At 42.5% G+C, this 17,367-nt stretch overlaps 1 protein-coding gene across 1 annotated transcript in view; it reads left to right on the top strand.

Moving 5' to 3' along the window:
• Positions 1-434: 434 nt before the first annotated feature.
• The window catches only part of rsph10b (radial spoke head 10 homolog B), a gene marked incomplete at its 3' end in the record, with an annotated part of 34,995 nt that continues 18,062 nt past the window's right edge, over positions 435-17,367 (top strand). Inside the window, exons 1-11 of the mRNA XM_084322324.1 lie at positions 435-503; positions 1,165-1,338; positions 2,019-2,104; positions 3,661-3,781; positions 4,425-4,601; positions 5,797-5,935; positions 6,974-7,101; positions 9,908-10,097; positions 12,269-12,377; positions 14,794-14,873; positions 16,770-16,918. Of these exons, the coding sequence (XP_084178450.1) occupies positions 438-503; positions 1,165-1,338; positions 2,019-2,104; positions 3,661-3,781; positions 4,425-4,601; positions 5,797-5,935; positions 6,974-7,101; positions 9,908-10,097; positions 12,269-12,377; positions 14,794-14,873; positions 16,770-16,918 (1,419 nt within the window). The 5' untranslated portion in view covers positions 435-437. The remainder of the gene's footprint in view (positions 504-1,164; positions 1,339-2,018; positions 2,105-3,660; positions 3,782-4,424; positions 4,602-5,796; positions 5,936-6,973; positions 7,102-9,907; positions 10,098-12,268; positions 12,378-14,793; positions 14,874-16,769; positions 16,919-17,367) is intronic.

Below are 17,367 nucleotides of genomic sequence, written 5' to 3' on the forward strand. Positions count from 1 at the left end.
TCAGGGACCCTGATGTAAACAAGACGAAAGTCTTTCTCTGGTCTGCATCCTCTTTAACAATTGTGTGTATTGCGCCGTACTGTATTGTACCCATTCTGCAATCTATTAAATAAAGTTTTCAATCAATCAAACCGCCACCGTACACAGCCTACTACTACTACTGATAGTGGTCGGCTAATTGAGTTGACGCCGGTGATGATGTCATTCTTTTTGTCATTATTATTATTGATGAAATTGAAATGTTTGATATGAAATTGGCAGATATGAAGGGGAGACGTGTAAAGGACGGTTCCACGGAGAAGGTGTTGCACATTTTCAAGGAGGTCACGTGTATAAGGTATTATTAAGCAACTATACGACCACAACAACCACAAAAAGCCCTAAACCATAACCGAGCATGAACTGAAAAAATGCATTATGTCTCTGTCAACCAGGGAATGTTTTCAGAGGGACTCATGCATGGACACGGTGTCTACACGTGGGCAAATGGCGTGAAATATGAGGTACAGTGAGTAGTATGTCATCTTCACAGTAAGAAAACCAACACCATGTCTTCCTTGATTTCACGAATGGAAATACAATTAATGTGTAAAGCAAAAAGTCATGCACTTCCAAGAAACATTCAAGAATTGTTCTTTGATAGGGAGGGGGGTTATAATCTGAGGGGAGAACACAATTTAAAAGTGCTAAATGTACGCACTACCATGAGAAGACACTGCATCTCGATATGTGGAGTGAAACTGTGGAACAGTCTAAATGTGGTGCTAATGAAATGTCCAAACATGAGACAATTCAAACTGATGTATAAGGAAATTATGTTCACAAGGTACAGGGATGAGGAAGGGACTTGATATTCACGGGTGTTTAAATTTTTATTTTATTTCTTTCATGTTTTACATATATAGTTTTTGTTTTTTGTTTTGCATATATATATATATATATATATTTTTTTTTAATGTTTTTAAATAGTACACTCATTTGAGTAGTGGAAAAGGGGTAGGATTAAATAAGTGTATACTTCTTCCTACTCCTTTTCGAACATGTAAATTGAGTTGTGTTTTGCTTTTGTTATTGTTTGTTTGTATTCATTGCATGTTCGAAATAAAGATTTCAAATCAAATCAGAATCAAATCAACTGAGCCCTCCCTCCTGATGATTTTACAGGGAGAGTTTGTGTCCAATGTGCCCATGGGCCACGGGGCGTACACGTGGCTGGACGGCTGCTCGTATGAGGGTGAAGTGTTCAATGCCCTACGCCATGGGGTCGGAACCCACTGGTGTCCCAGTACCTCCGTGGTGTACAAAGGGCAATGGCATCACGGCAAAAGACACGGGAAGGTATATACGCTGGGACATCGGTCAACACAGTTGTTCTCAGCCAAACAAAAGAGCATTCTTAATTTCTGTTCACCCTTTAATCATCGCTGGTTTAGTTTTAGTTTAGTTTATTCGGATCCCCATTAGCCATTGCCACACAGGCATAGGCTACTATTACTGGGGTCCACACAAATCAATGCAATACAATACAATAAAATCAATACAATACAATCAAATCGATACAATAGAATAAAACAATACACCTCAATAACACATACAAATATTATATAATAAAATATCTAAGTTCACCAAATCACACATACCCATCTACTCAATCATGTTTCAAGGCATACATGTTCACTTAAAGTACAACAATACATCTCAATACAACATACAAATATATAAAAAATCTAAGTTCACCAATCGCGCACTATGTTTACTTAACTGACAGTACCATTCTTTCTTATATGATTTGTACAGTGTTTTTTTAAATGTCTGTTTGTCTTCAACCCTAGTTAATGCAGGTGGTAAGGAATTCCATGCAGTCATGGCTCTATTATAATACATCACAGTCCTTTTCATTGCATTTGTTCTTGGCATCTTTACAGTACATCTTTCCATTGACACATGCCTGGTGGAGTAACTGTGTCTGTTGGTCAATACTTGGGTCAGACTCATCATCATGTGTCCGTTTTCTATAGGGTGCAATCTATTACGACCAGGATATGACCTCTTCGTATGAAGGCGACTGGGTGAATAACAACAGAGAAGGATGGGGAGTGAGCTGGTATGTATGTATGTATGTGTGAGAAAATAAATGATCCCAGTGGACATGTGGATTCCTCATCATGCTTCTACTTGTGCTTTTATATGAACATGATTCAGCAGATATCCCTTTATGTGGGTGGTTTTGAGCATGTGAAAGCTATCTTCACATCTTAAGTGGTGTGTGGTGATTGACAGCTCATCAGAGAAAACCAAAAATAATAATAATAATAATAATAATAATAATAATAATAATAATAATAATAATAATAATAATAATAATAATAATAATAATAATAATAATAATAATAATAATAATACAGTTATTTTATATAGCGCCTTACATTGGGCATCTCAAAGCGCTTTACATACATGGCATTATAGCATACGGACAAACAACACAGTACATGGACTTTCACAATGACGACATGGTGGGGATAATACAGAGAGAGGGAGGCAGCTTAGAGACAAGACAGAGAGAACATTTTTAAATAAATAATAATACTAAAATATAGGTGTGTACAGATGTGAAAATGTAAGTGATGCAGGGGTTGGGGGGGGTCAGGAGTGAGGGTATGCGAGATTTAACAGGTGGGTTTTGAGGTGGGACTTAAATGTTTCTAAGGATGGGGCTTCTTTGATGTGTGATGGCAGCTGATTCCAGAGTCGGGGAGCAGCGGAGGAGAATGATTTGTTTTCTGTGGATTTTTAAGGCGGTAGTGTGGTGTGCTCAGAAGGGCTCAGTTGGATGAGCGGAGTGAGCGGGAGGGAGTGTAGTGTTGAAGGAGGTTGTAGATGTAATCGGGTGCTAGGGAGTGGAGGGCTTTGTAAGTGAGGAGACCGATCTTAAAGTCAATCCTATACTTGACAGGGAGCCAGTGAAGTAAAATAACCAGTAAAAATAACTGGTGTCTGGGGGCGGCTACGTGGCGTAGTGGGCAAGGCGCTCGCCACAAATACTGGAGACGCTGGGCTCGCCTGTTCGAGCCCAGCGCTCCACATTGCTTTCAGTTTAGCTGGTCGTCCGTACTAATACACATTGGCCGTATTAGGGGGTGGGAAACTGATGGGTGGGGATCGGGCGTTGTGGACAGCGACTCCCACAGATCGGTTGGTGCGCCTGCGCAGTAGAATCAGGAAGTGTCGGGGGCAGCGTGAGCCTCCCACGCGTTACTCCTCGCCACTGAGAGATCGAGCTGCGCAGGTGAAAAGATGCGACTGCTGTTACCTCGAGTACCGGAGGGGACTTGTGCTATGTATGACTTAGTCCACATTGCAGCCGGCTTGTGGGAGGCAAGAAACAGCGTTCGTGACAGGGGAGGGTTGAATTGGATGATACGAAATTGGGATGGGAGAAAAAATAGAAAATGGGAGAAAAAGTGGATCAAAAAAAATAATAACTGGTGTCTGGTGATTGACAGCTCACCAGAGAAAACCCCAAATCCATCCAAAGCGCACAGGAATAAAGTAAAAACCAAACCCACACGGGCCGTGATCCATCACAGGAGCCTATGTGGCGTGTGAATATCCATTGAGAACCATGATGATGGTCTGTTTTTCTGAATGTTTTCCCAACAGGTATCCTTCTGGTAACGTGTACGAGGGCGAGTGGAGGGACAACCTGAGGCACGGAGAGGGCAGGATGAGGTGGCTGCGCTGGGGACAGCAGTACAGTGGGACGTGGAAGAACGGCGTCCAGGTTGGACGACAAGCCCATAACGAGACATCATCATCATCATCATCATGTCTTCTCTCTGGCTGTCATGTCAGACGCATGTTAAGAGAATTAGTATTTTCTGTAGTGATTGTATATAAAAGACCTAGTGGGTGAAGGTGAAGGAGAGAGAAAGAGAGAGAGAGAGAGGTCATTGGATAGTACCTAGGTTATTGTTAGTCTAGTTGGTAGTTAAGTGTTTTAGCAATCATGATTCATAGATCTTATGATCCGTGGAATTTGCAATTTATATCAGTAAATCTGTACTTGGCTAATATTTCATTTCAACCTTTATTTAAACTCAAAAGGCCAACTGAGGTTTCCCTCGTTTACAGTCGCGTTGAGCGTGCGTATAAAAGCATATAAAATCCTAACGATAAGACAACGAGGCGAGGCAAAAGTAAGTATCAATTAAAAAAAAACACGTAAAACTTGATTGACAACGGTTGGAGATCAACGTTTTAAACTCTTGCAACAGAGGGGAGAATCTAAAGGTTGTAGTTTTAACGATGATACTTTTTTTTTTTAGAAGCGAAAAGGATTCATAATATAAATACTGTGTTAATGATTGATTCATTGACCGGTTCATTGTTTGATTAAGCTGTTAACCCGCACCCCTCTCTGACAGCATGGACAAGGCACTGACACCATGTTCCTGGAGGGCGTTCCTGGCACCCAGTACCCCCGGAGGAATGAATACAGGGGCGACGTTGTTCAGGGTCAGCGCCACGGGCAGGGCACCTTCTCCTACGCCAGCGGGGCCCTCTACCAAGGGGAGTGGAGGAACGATGAGAAACATGGGCAGGTGAAGCCATAGATATCTATAGTACACTAGATAGCTTAAGGCGGAGTCACCAGCGTCACTGAACCGCCGCCATCTTGCTCCAGTTAGCCTTGAGTGAAAGTGAGTGAGCTGCACAGACAAAAATACTCATAACTCGCTGAAATATTGACGGATTTACAAACGGGTTGGTTTGCTATAAACATCAAATATGTAGTTATGATACTGCATACTTGTAAAAAAAGAAATTAAAGATGTTTTTTTTACAAACCACTTGAATCATAGCCATAATGTTTGTAATAAACCAAACCGTTTGTAAATCCGTCAATATTTCAGCGAGTTATGAGTATTTTTGTCTGTGCAGCTCACTCACTCTCACTCAAGGCTAACTGGAGCAAGATGGCGGCGGTTCAGTGACGTCGCTCTCCATTGGCCGGCAGCGCGGGCAAGCTATCTATATATCTATGGGTGAAGCGGCCATCATTCACTTCCTTCCTCACAGACTCCACCTGCTGGACTCGGGGGGGGGGGGGGGGGGTTTGGAAATGTTCATTCATTGGATTTTTTGATACAGCAGCTATACTATAGACCTGTTCGCCGTATATACGCCAGACTCGGTGTGCGCGCGCGCATCAAGGGGGCAAAAAGGAACGTAATCCTGGTCAGAACAACGGGGCAGACTACAATATATTTGCATTTGTTAGCCACGCTAGCGATCTAAAAACAATCAATCCATGATGCCAAAGCCAGATATGTAAAAGGTGAAAGACTCACACTCACAGCCATGATGCTGATTTGGCTAAATGACATCCAGCCGTTTTCGTTTGAAACAACTTTCAGTCAGGGGAGTGCCATGGTTTCTCCATAGAGCCTCGTTGTACTTCTTTTGGCGCAGCAGTTCGCGCAGGTCCGGGGTAAGTTAGTCACGTGACTCAGTTGGTATTGCTGATTGGCTCGAACACGGTATGTTTGTAAACGGCAGACTTTCACATGTTATCCTTGTACCCCTTGTTTTTATACTATTGTATAAATTGTATGTACTAAATAAAAATCAAATCAACGGCGAGCAGGTCTATTGCGCTACGCTTTGTGTTGAGTATGTGCATACATGTACATATTTCACTGGAGATAGTAGTACGGTACACTTTAATTTATCGCCACTCTCAACGTCTTAAATGTGAATTTTAACCACGTGTAACTGTTTTTATCTGTATCGTAGGGGAAGTTCATATTTAAAAACGGGAGGATCTTCGAAGGGGCGTTTGTGAACGATCACATGGAGGAGTTCCCCTCGTTCCGTCTGGACGGTGTGCAGAACTTGAATGGAATCAGAACACGCGCCCCCTGTCCCGAGGACGGTAAACATAAAACCATTCAAAGTGCTCCGTTTGAACAAAATTAGCACTGTTGATTAGGAGCAGTTATTATAATGTTTAGCTGAATAACACTTGTGACAATAAGAGTAATATGTATATTTTATTAAATTTTTATTCTATTTTACTCTACTCTTATCCTAGGCAACTTGATTTGATTTGTGTTATTATTCTAATTCGTGACCTGTCCTGTCTAAATGTTTAAATGTTGAGCGATTTGCAGTGTCAAATTTCCCACGGGATAATAAAAGTATTTCTATTCTATTCTATTCTATTCGTAGTGACGGCTAGCTGGAAATCGACTGTAATCAGTTTACATATAAGTTGTTTTTAGCTGCGAACAAAACGTTGTTTTTAAATAAAGTTGTTTGCCATGACATAGTACACGGTAGAGATGTGAAACCTGCCAACTTTGGAAGAGATGTTTTGATAAAAATGTTTGTGTGAGCTCTTACACCCAAATGAGGTTTAAATGCTGGTTGAGACCTGTTAGTAATACAACATTTACATTTGGTCATTTAGTTGACGCTTTTTTTTCCAAAGCGACTTACAAGTTCTGTACAACAAGTCATCAGGAAGGGTACAACTCTTTCAGCTGAGTAACAATGTTCATCAAACAGTGCTGCAACTTGGGTGCTGCAGTATTGAGTGCATAGACACAAGGCATATTAGTGTATCTCGTTACTAAATCTCGTTGTATGCAAATATAATGACAATAAAGTACAATCTAATCTAATCTATAGTAGGAGGAGTGCATGGTAGTATAGGACAGTAAGAAGGTTAGTGTTTTTGTAACGTTTTCTTTTCATTTATTCAGATATTGATTAATACTAGTATATAAAAAAACCTACCTGTATTTCAACCGTTTATGACGTCACAGTCAGAGTCCCATTCATTGTCTATGGAGCAGCCCCATATTTGTGTGGGGGTGAACATTATGTGAATATTTAAAATGGGTGACCTTCTCATTTAATGTGTATAGCTGTAGGTTTATTCATGTTGTTGTTGTTGTTGTTGTTGTAGATGTATTTCACAGGAGACTGTCAGGTCCAGGTAATGATTCGGACATGCTCGGCCCAGACATGACTCTGGACATTGGATTTCTGCTGGAGAAACTCCCCAGGAGCCAGAGAGATATGGAATGGCAACAGGTCAGGTTCAACTCTTCATCACCAGTATGCAATTTGTCCTGATTTCCTGTCATTTGACGTATATTCCTTTTTCAACGTTTATTTAACCAGGTAAAATGCTTGAGATCAAGCATCTCTTTTACGAGCAAGACCATGCAGACCAAAATGGCAGCAATAAAAAATGATAAACCAAGTTACAACATACAGGACAAAACACAGACAGATAAAAGGTAAAGATAAAAAAGATAAAAGGGTCAAGTCAAGAGTCAAGAATTTTATTTGTCACGGCATACAAGTATACAATGAAATGCGGGTGGTCTTGCCCGCAACAATGTGCAATACAGTAGTAATAACATATAATAGAATCCAATAGAAAAACATTGTGCAATAAACAAGTAACATAGTAGGGCATATCGGTATATGTACATAAGTTATTTACAGAGCATGGAGGACATGCTAGGTCCTTTGGTAGTGCAATACACTGTTAGCTACGGATGAGGCACTGGGTCTTTCTGTACATGCTATTTTATACAATCTCAGGTTATACTATACTATTTTTAAAGTGACCTTTCCTTAGTGGCCATAAGTGTGGGCGTGTGCAGCATGAGTGTGTGCTTGCTCATGTTAAAGTGGCTGCTAGTGTGTGTGTCGTGTGTGTGCTCATGTGTGCTTGTGTGTGGAGAGTTCAGTGTTCAGGGCTCTGATGGCCTGGGGGAAGAAGCTGAGCCGAAGTCTCTCTGTCCTAGTAGCTGGTGTTCGCAGGCGTCTGCCTGACCTCAGCAGCATGAACAGGCTGTTGTTGGGGTGGTGAGGGTCTTTCATTATTCTGCAGGCTCTGGATTTGCACCTCTTGTTGTATAGAACCTGCAGGGGTGGTAGTGCAATACCCGTGGTACGCTCGGCTGAGCGCACCACTCTCTGTAGGGCCTTCTTGTCCTGTGCCGTGCTGTTTCCATACCAGGCAGTGATGTTTCCAGTCAAGATGCTCTCTACAGCTCCGGAGTAGAAGGACTGGAGTATCTTCCCAGATACTCTGAACTTCCTTAACTGTCTCAGGTGGTAGAGGCGCTGCTTCGCCTTTTTTACGACTGAGTCTATGTGTGTTGTCCATGTCAGGTCCTCTGAGATGTGGACCCCCAGGTACTTGAAGCTGCTCACCCTGTCCACGGTAGCCCCGTTTATCCTCAGTGGTGTGTGTGTCTCCTGCTGTCCTCTCCTATAATCCACGATCAGCTCCTTGGTTTTACCAATGTTCAGGAGCAGGCTGTTGTCCTGGCACCAGCGTTCCAGTACCTCAACCTCCTCCCGGTAGGCCTTCTCGTCGTTGTCCGAGATCAGCCCCACCACCACTGTGTCGTCCGCAAACTTCACTATGGAGTTGGAGCTGAACTTGGCCACACAGTCGTGTGTGTATAGTGAGTACAGCAGGGGGCTCAGAACACAGCCCTGGGGGGACCCGATGCTCAGGGTGATGGTGTTGGAGGTCTGACCCCCCACCCTGACCGCCTGGGGCCTTTCGCTCAGAAAGTCCAGTATCCAGGCGCTCAGAGCGGAGCTCAGACCCAGCTCGATCAGCTTGTCCACCAGTCTGGTGGGGACTATGGTGTTGAACGCTGAGCTGTAGTCAATGAACAACAGTCTCACATAGCCCCCCTTCTGGCGGTCGAGGTGAGAGAGGTTGCTGTGCAGTACCTGGGAGACCGCATCGTCAGTGGACCTGTTTGGCCTGTATGCAAATTGCATAGGGTCCATATCACTGGGGAGGGAGGCACAAATGTGATCCTTGACCAGCCTCTCGAAACATTTCATGGCCACAGAGGTGAGTGCCACCGGTCTGTAGTCATTGAGACATGTTGGGGAGGGATTCTTTGGTACAGGGATGATGGCGGACATCTTGAAGCAGGCAGGGACCACTGACTCCGCCAGGGATTGATTAAATATGGCGGTGAACACAGGGGCTAGCTGGTTGCCACAGGACTTAAGTATGCGTCCTGTTATACCATCTGGGCCAGCAGCTTTTCTGGTGTTCACCTGCATAAATGCTCTTCTCACACTGTGTTCCGACAACGAGAGAGCGTCCCCCCCCCCCCCCCCCCCCCCCTCCACAACAGCCGGCGCGCCAGTGACGTCACTAGCCGTTGAGCTAGCGGCGCCACTGTCTGCACCAAACCGAGCATAGAGATATGGGGGGGGGGACTGAGGTATAAAGATAGTCCTATAGGTATAAAGGCAACAGACCAATAAGTGATTTATAAATAAAGGTATACCAATGGAGGAGCCTACGAGCCTACCTTGGCATATAAAGTGCAATGATGCGGGAGTGATCGACAGCCAGTGATACATTCTATGACACCATGATAAGTAGAGTCAAGCATAATGCAATGAGGTCAGAATCAGAATCAGAAACATCTTTATTATTGCCAAGTAGTTTTCACATACAGCAATTTGCTTTGGTCGTTATCGGTGCGACATTAGCGGACAGACATTAACAGACAGCTAATACAATAAAGAGGTGGAGTAAAATATAAAATGAAACATGAACTAAGTTAAGCACAATAGAATAGAACAGGCATTCATGTACAATCGCCATGATCCAGCACTGACAAAAAAGTGGCACACTGTGTGTGTGTGTGTGTGTGTGTGTGTGTGTGTGTGTGTGTGTGTGTGTGTGTGTGTGTGTGTGTGTGTGTGTGTGTGTGTGTGTGTGTGTGTGTGTGTGTGTGTGTGTGTGTGTGTGTGTGTGTGTGTGTGTGTGTGTGTGTGTGTGTGTGTGTGTGTGTGTGTGTGTGTGTGTGTGTGTGTGTGTGTGTGTGTGTGTGTGTTACAGGTGATGTTTGTGGTACTCGAGCACATCTCGGAGCTGCGGTCCATCTACAGTTTCTACTGCAGCCTGGGCCACGCCCAGTCCCCGGACAACACCTTGGTGCTGACCCGCCTGCAGTTCTGTCGCCTGATGAAGGACTGTAAGGTCCACCAGCACGGCACCACGCTGGCACAGGTAGACCGACTCATCAGAGGTGAGAGGCTCCTAATACCCGATGGTCCCAGTTTGGTGCTGCTAATACAATTGGACCTATCTCGAAGTTTGTCAGAGGGAAGCAACAGTTGTGATTGGAGGATCAAGAAAAGAGGGCGGGTTTGAGATGGGTCAGTTCTCGCACAAAAGAGGAGGCATTGGAGTTCATAACTATGTTATAGGCAGGAGGTTGTACAATAGCTTTTTAAATCGGATGTTCATTCATTCATTCATTCATTCATTCATTCATTCATTCATTCATTCATTCATTCAACCTTTATTTTTAAGTCTGAGGTGTCCCTACATTATTTACGGTGAAGTAATAATCACAACACCAGAGGGAGCTCCACAAATCATGTTAAACCCAGATTCGGCTCAAACAAGGGACTAAACACGTTTCGCAATTATGCCACATCAATGTGGAACGCCCTACCCAAAGCTGTAAAGGAATGTGAATCACTACCCACTTTCAAAAACACTCTCAAAAAACACCTAAGGGAGACTGCAACTCGAAACTGGCCCCTGTAAATGTCCGAACACAACCCCCGCCAACACCCCCCCCCCCCCACTCCTACCCCCCCCCTCCCCCCTCCCCCCCCAACCACCTCCAATGTACAGTCCCACCCCCACCTACCCAATCCAATGTACAGTTTCTACGCCTAATGTATATACTCTTTTCTTTCTGGACTCTTTTTGTATCACAAATACAGTACTGTAATTGCAAATCTGGTATGTCATAAATGTATAGATGTAGCAGTACTGTCTATCTGTATGTCATGTATGTCATATATGTTACGATGAATTGGAAATGGGGGACCCTGGTGGAAACAAGACGAAAGTCTTTCTCTGGTCTGCATCCCCTTAACAATTGTATGTATTGAGCTGTACTGCACTGTACCCATTCTGCAATCTGTTAATAAAGTTTTCATTCATTCATTCATTCAAGTCAAGTATACAAATAATACAATTAAACTAGATAGAATAACACAAAGATATCAGCATGATACAAATCGAATTAAAATAAGATAAAAGCAGGAAGAAATAAACAGGAAAGGCAGACTAAAAGTGTTGGCTGGCTTTATTTATATAGTAATTTATTAAAGATATTTTCTTCAATCTGAAATTGTTGGGGACTTAGATAGAAGGACTGATGACAGCTAAACATAACTTAAAGGATAAAGGTTCACTGTGTAGTTTTGAAAGAGATACTTTTTTTTTTTTACATTTGCAGAGTCTGCTACTATAATGTAATTCTTTGAATTAGAGTCGATCTCATTTGATCATAAATTCTGAGAAACACCGTAAATCAAACAGGAGCCCCAGCGGCTGCTTCTTTGAATAGTAAATATATTTGTAAACAATTCCCGGCCCTGCAATTGTAAACATAACGAGCATAGTTTATTGTAATGTATATTTTGATATACAATTATAATTCTTTCCACAACTCTGAGCTGAAAACACATCTCTCAAAACTAGGGATGTCCGATATTATCGGCCGACCGATATTATCGGCCGATATCGGCAGTAAAATGTGATATCGGAAAAAATCGGTATCGGTTTAAAAACAAAAAAAAACAATAACAATATTTGTTATATATATATCCAGTGAAATTATTAGTTACCTGAAATTATTCAGTTTTTTGGACGGGGAAACCCTGCATATATCGGTATCGGTTGATATCGGTATCGGAAATTAAGAGTTGGACAATATCGGTATATCGGTATCGGTAAAAAAGCCAATATCGAGCATCCCTACTCAAAACTACATACGGCACCTTTTAAAGTGGATTCTGAGGATGTTAAAGAGAGGTGTCACATTTGTAATATTTTGTGTCAATGTGAAACACTGGAGTAACTGACCTGTGAGCTGCAATGAGATAGATTAGATACAAAATACTGTGTTTTGCCATCATACAGCACAAGTACAGTATAACGAAAATACGTTTGGCATCCAACCAGAGTGCAAATGTAACAGTAAAGTGCAACAGTAATATACAATGTATAGGTGATTAAACTGGGTATAAGAAAGTAACGAAAAAAAAAAAAAAAAAAAAACATCCAAGGGTCATACATGTGTAAATAAATAATAAATATACATGAATGGTGTGTAATTGTACCCTAAATGCTGTGCTGTTAACTACTGTATATACCTTCATATCCCTTGTGCCTCAGTGGACGTCCAGTCAGAGGAGCCTCAGTCTCCCTTTGCCTCCATCCTGCTCTGCCGGTTCCTCAGCTGTGTGGTGGCGGTGGCCTACCATACCTACCACCAAGACATGGAGTAAGCACTCACACTCACCCTACCATACTTACCACCAAGACATGGAGTAAGCACTCACCCTACTGTACTTACCACCTAGACATGGAGTAAGCACTCACCCTACTGTACTTACCACCTAGACATGGAGTAAGCACTCACCCTACTATACTTACCACCAAGACATGGAGTAAGCACTCACTCTACCATACTTACCACCAAGACATGGAGTAAGCACTCACCCTACCATACTTACCACCAAGACATGGAGTAAGCACTCACCCTACCATACTTACCACCAAGACATGGAGTAAGCACTCACCCTACTGTACTTACCACCTAGACATGGAGTAAGCACTCACTCTACTGTACTTACCACCTAGACATGGAGTAAGCACTCACCCTACTGTACTTACCACCAAGACATGGAGTAAGCACTCACCCTACCATACTGTACTTACCACCAAGACATGGAGTAAGCACTCACCCTCACCCTACTGTACTTACCACCTAGACATGGAGTAAGCACTCACTCTACCATACTTACCACCTAGACATGGAGTAAGCACTCACTCTACCATACTTACCACCAAGACATGGAGTAAGCACTCACCCTACTGTACTTACCACCAAGACATGGAGTAAGCACTCACCCTACCATACTTACCACCAAGACATGGAGTAAGCACTCACCCTACCGTACTTACCACCAAGACATGGAGTAAGCACTCACTCTACCATACTTACCACCAAGACATGGAGTAAGCACTCACCCTACCGTACTTACCACCAAGACATGGAGTAAGCACTCACCCTACTGTACTTACCACCAAGACATGGAGTAAGCACTCACCCTACTGTACTTACCACCAAGACATGGAGTAAGCACTCACTCTACCATACTTACCACCAAGACATGGAGTAAGCACTCACCCTACCATACTTACCACCAAGACATGGAGTAAGCACTCAGCCTACTATACTTACCATGAAGACATGGAGTAAGCACTCACCCTACTGTACTTACCACCAAGACATGGAGTAAGCACTCACTCTACCATACTTACCACCAAGACATGGAGTAAGCACTCACTCTACCATACTTACCACCAAGACATGGAGTAAGCACTCACTCTACCATACTTACCACCAAGACATGGAGTAAGCACTCAGCCTACTATACTTACCATGAAGACATGGAGTAAGCACTCAGCCTACTATACTTACCATGAAGACATGGAGTAAGCACTCACCCTACTGTACTTACCACCAAGACATGGAGTAAGCACTCACTCTACCATACTTACCACCAAGACATGGAGTAAGCACTCACTCTACCATACTTACCACCAAGACATGGAGTAAGCACTCACCCTACCATACTTACCACCAAGACATGGAGTAAGCACTCACTCTACCATACTTACCACTCACACATGGAGTAAGCACTCTAGGGATGGGTACCTAATCCGGTCCTTTAAACCTTCCTGCGCCAAAGCCGAGATACACTTCACAAAGCTGGATGCAGACAACGCTCGCTGCAATATTATATATATATATTAACAAATTGTTCTAAATAAATAATAATGATTATAAATCATTTGAAGTTTGGAATTTTTTTTTACAACTGAGGTAGGTAGATTACATTTATAAAGAGACTAAAGTACGGGCGGCTACGTGGCGTAGTGGGCAAGGCGCTCGCCACGAAATTCTGGAGACGCTGGGCTCGTCAGTTCGAGCCCAGCGCTCCACATTGCTTTCAGTTTAGCTGGTCGTTCATACTAATACACATTGGCCGTATTAGGGGGTGGGAAACTGATGGGTGGGGACCGGGCGTTGTGGACAGCGACTCCTACAAGTCGGTTGGTGCGCCTGCGCAGTAGAATCAGGAAGTGTCGGGGGCAGCGTGAGCCTCCCACGCGTTACTCCTCGCCACTGAGAGATCGAGCTGCGCAGGTGAAAAGATGCGACTGCTGTTACCTCAAATACCGGAGGGGACTTGTGCTATGTATGACTTAGTCCACATTGCAGCCGGCTTGTGGGAGGCAAGAAACAGCGTCCGTGACAGGGGAGGGTTGAATTGGATGATACGAAATTGGGATGGGAGAAAAATATAGAAAATGGGAGAAAAAGTGGATAAAAAAAAAAAAAAAAGGAGACTAAAGTACCGGAAAAAAGGTACCGTTGGGTACCGCTATCGGTTCAAATGTGAACGGCACCCAACCCTAGTTATAACGGCAACAACACTTTAACACCAGCAAGACACCTTCATTAAGTACACGACATGACAAGGATATTACTAACATCATGATAAACCCACGGGACAAAACAGAAGACCATTTATTTTACGTTGCTAAAATAAATCTGAAGTCGACCGCTGCTACGGAGTCACATTTTAAGCGTCTAGTCAAACACCACTTTGTGCATCTCTCTCTTCCAGGTCACCGACACACATTCTGGCTGCGTGCTTCTCCAAGCTGATGAAGGACAACATCCTTCCCCATGCAAAGGATGTAAAAGGTGCAGACACACTGTACATGATACAATATTCATATTGGAGTGTGTACATGCATACATACTGTACACGCACACACACACTGCTCAATGACTCCATGTAACAACCCATCATCTACACTCATTGCACACACATCCACATGCACACTTTTAAACAAACACTCACCTTAACACTCACTTTAGACACTTTAACACTAACACATTATATTGATCTATTATTAAAGAGATTTGCACTACATTCATACCTCATTTGCATACCTCAAGGCATAGCTGTCAACATTGGCAGGAGAAAAAACGTGCACATTTTAGCCCCGCCCCCTCCCACCCGGCCCCGCCCCCTCTCAATGGAGCTGCCTCGTCGCTGCCATCGGCTGGTCAAAACCTGTATTAAGGAAATTCACTGTATTATTTTACAGATTACTTTTGTTTTCCTACTTTAAGTGTAAATGCTATAAAAATACAGTAAATTACTTTTTATCAAAATATTAACCATTAAATAAAGGTTGTAATCTGTAAATGTATTTGATTTTACTGTAATTTGACAGTATTTGGAAACCATTGATGCCAGACATTTAGTTTTCTTGCAGCTTTTTTTTTCTTACAGTGAATCCTAAATCTCCACTAGGCAACCACTTAGGCCTAAAAAAAATAATGGTTTGTTTCCGGTTGCCGACCGACCCTGCCGATTTAAGTGCGACCCAATATATTTTATGAGTTAAAGTATATAAAAAAATAAATAAAAAAAAATTGGGAAAAAAACGTGCCAATTCCGTGAACAGGGCGTGAAGAAGGTTGAAATACAGTACAATACCGGGAAAAACGGGACTGTTGACAGGTATGCCTCAAGGTTGTGTACCTCATTTTATGCATTGTACCTCACTGTTTACTCATTTTTACTCACTGTACTTAGACTGTACCTAGGTTGTACTTTAGATTGTATCTTGTACCGTATATTGTATATAGTATATTCCTCTTTACTTACTTTCTTACTTACTTTTTTTTACTGTATGAAGCACACTCTCAGGGGCTCATACAGAACCAAGCATTTCACCGTAAAGTATGTGTATTTTATTGTGAAAATGAATAAACAAACTTGAAACTTGAAACACACACACACACACACACATGTATACATTGACTGACTTTTGCACTCGTTGCAGAAAGGGGGCTTGAGCCCCCGCCCCTTTTGCCCCAAGTGCCCACCCCAATTATAATTTTTTTTATATGAACACTGGCTGTTGGTGGGTTAAGTGCCCTTTTTGTAGCTTGAGCCCCTGCCCCCCCCTGCTTGTCTGTGCACGCCCCTGCCAACAGCTGTAACTTCAAGTCTTGACTTGAGTACAAATGTTGTTATAAGTGAAATTCTCAATATCCGTTTTAACTTGTGAGTTTCAGAGAAACTCCGAAAATATGATTTGAGAGATATTTGTAAATTACTGTTCAGAAAGCTAAGAAAGGGATTAAAAGGAAGTGTATTTCTATTATTGGGGTTAACTTGTGGAACAATGCGGATATACAGTTAAGAATGAGTAATTCGATTTTGGTTTTTAAGAAAAAGGTTTGTAAAGCAATTTTTGAAAAATACAAGGGTGAATAACACTGTTTTGTTTACTTTTTTTCTTTTTTCTTTTTTGGAATCTACATTTTTGTATTTTTTTTTGAAAATTACAATGGTGAAAAACACTGTTTTGCTTGCTTTTTTTTCTTTTCTTTAGAATACTGTTTTGGAGTAAAATTTTTTTATTTTTTTTGGTAAGAATATAGGACAGGCACATATAAGCACTATGCTTCAGTCTGTACCTTTTTCAGTCACTGTAAATAATCAAATATTGATAAATGATGATGTATATTGTACTTTTCTTTTTTTGATGACTGAAAAAAAATAAACTACTACTAATGCAGGTCTTCTGTTCAACGAGCCCCGCCTTGCTGTGAACCACGTGGCGTGGTGCTGGGAGATCTACCAGGCCTCCAGTAGGGTCAACCCCCCCGCCCGCTCGGAGGACCGGCCCTCCATGATGACTTACAGACAGTTAGTGTGGATGCTCAAGGTATGACGACCGACCGGCCACCGTTTAGTCGCCTGGCTGGCATGTGGCTTGAGTTCTGTACGCCGCTTGAAAGAAGTGAACGACGACTTCTTACAAATATCCTTATTATTTGTGTTCTGTGCTGATGTCAAGCGAGCTTTGTTCCGTTGAATATCAAGTGCTGTCAAACCGTGTCTTTTGAGAACATTGCCTTTTGAAGTTACACAGGTTAATACAGCGTGCGTGGTGAAAGCCAAGGTATTGTTTTTGTATGACAAAAGAAATATTAAAATGTACATTTTGGTGAGAGGATTGTTTATTTTTTTTGTTTTTTGATCCACTTTTTCTCCCATTTTCTATTTTTCTCCCATCCCAATTTCGTATTGTCCAATTCAACCCTCCCCTGTCTCGAACGCTGTTTCATGCCTCCCACAAGCCGGCTGTAATGTGGACGAAGCCATACATAGCAC

This window comes from Notolepis coatsorum (genome assembly GCF_963971535.1).
Source record: "Notolepis coatsorum genome assembly, chromosome: 10".
NCBI lineage: Eukaryota > Metazoa > Chordata > Actinopteri > Aulopiformes > Paralepididae > Notolepis > Notolepis coatsorum.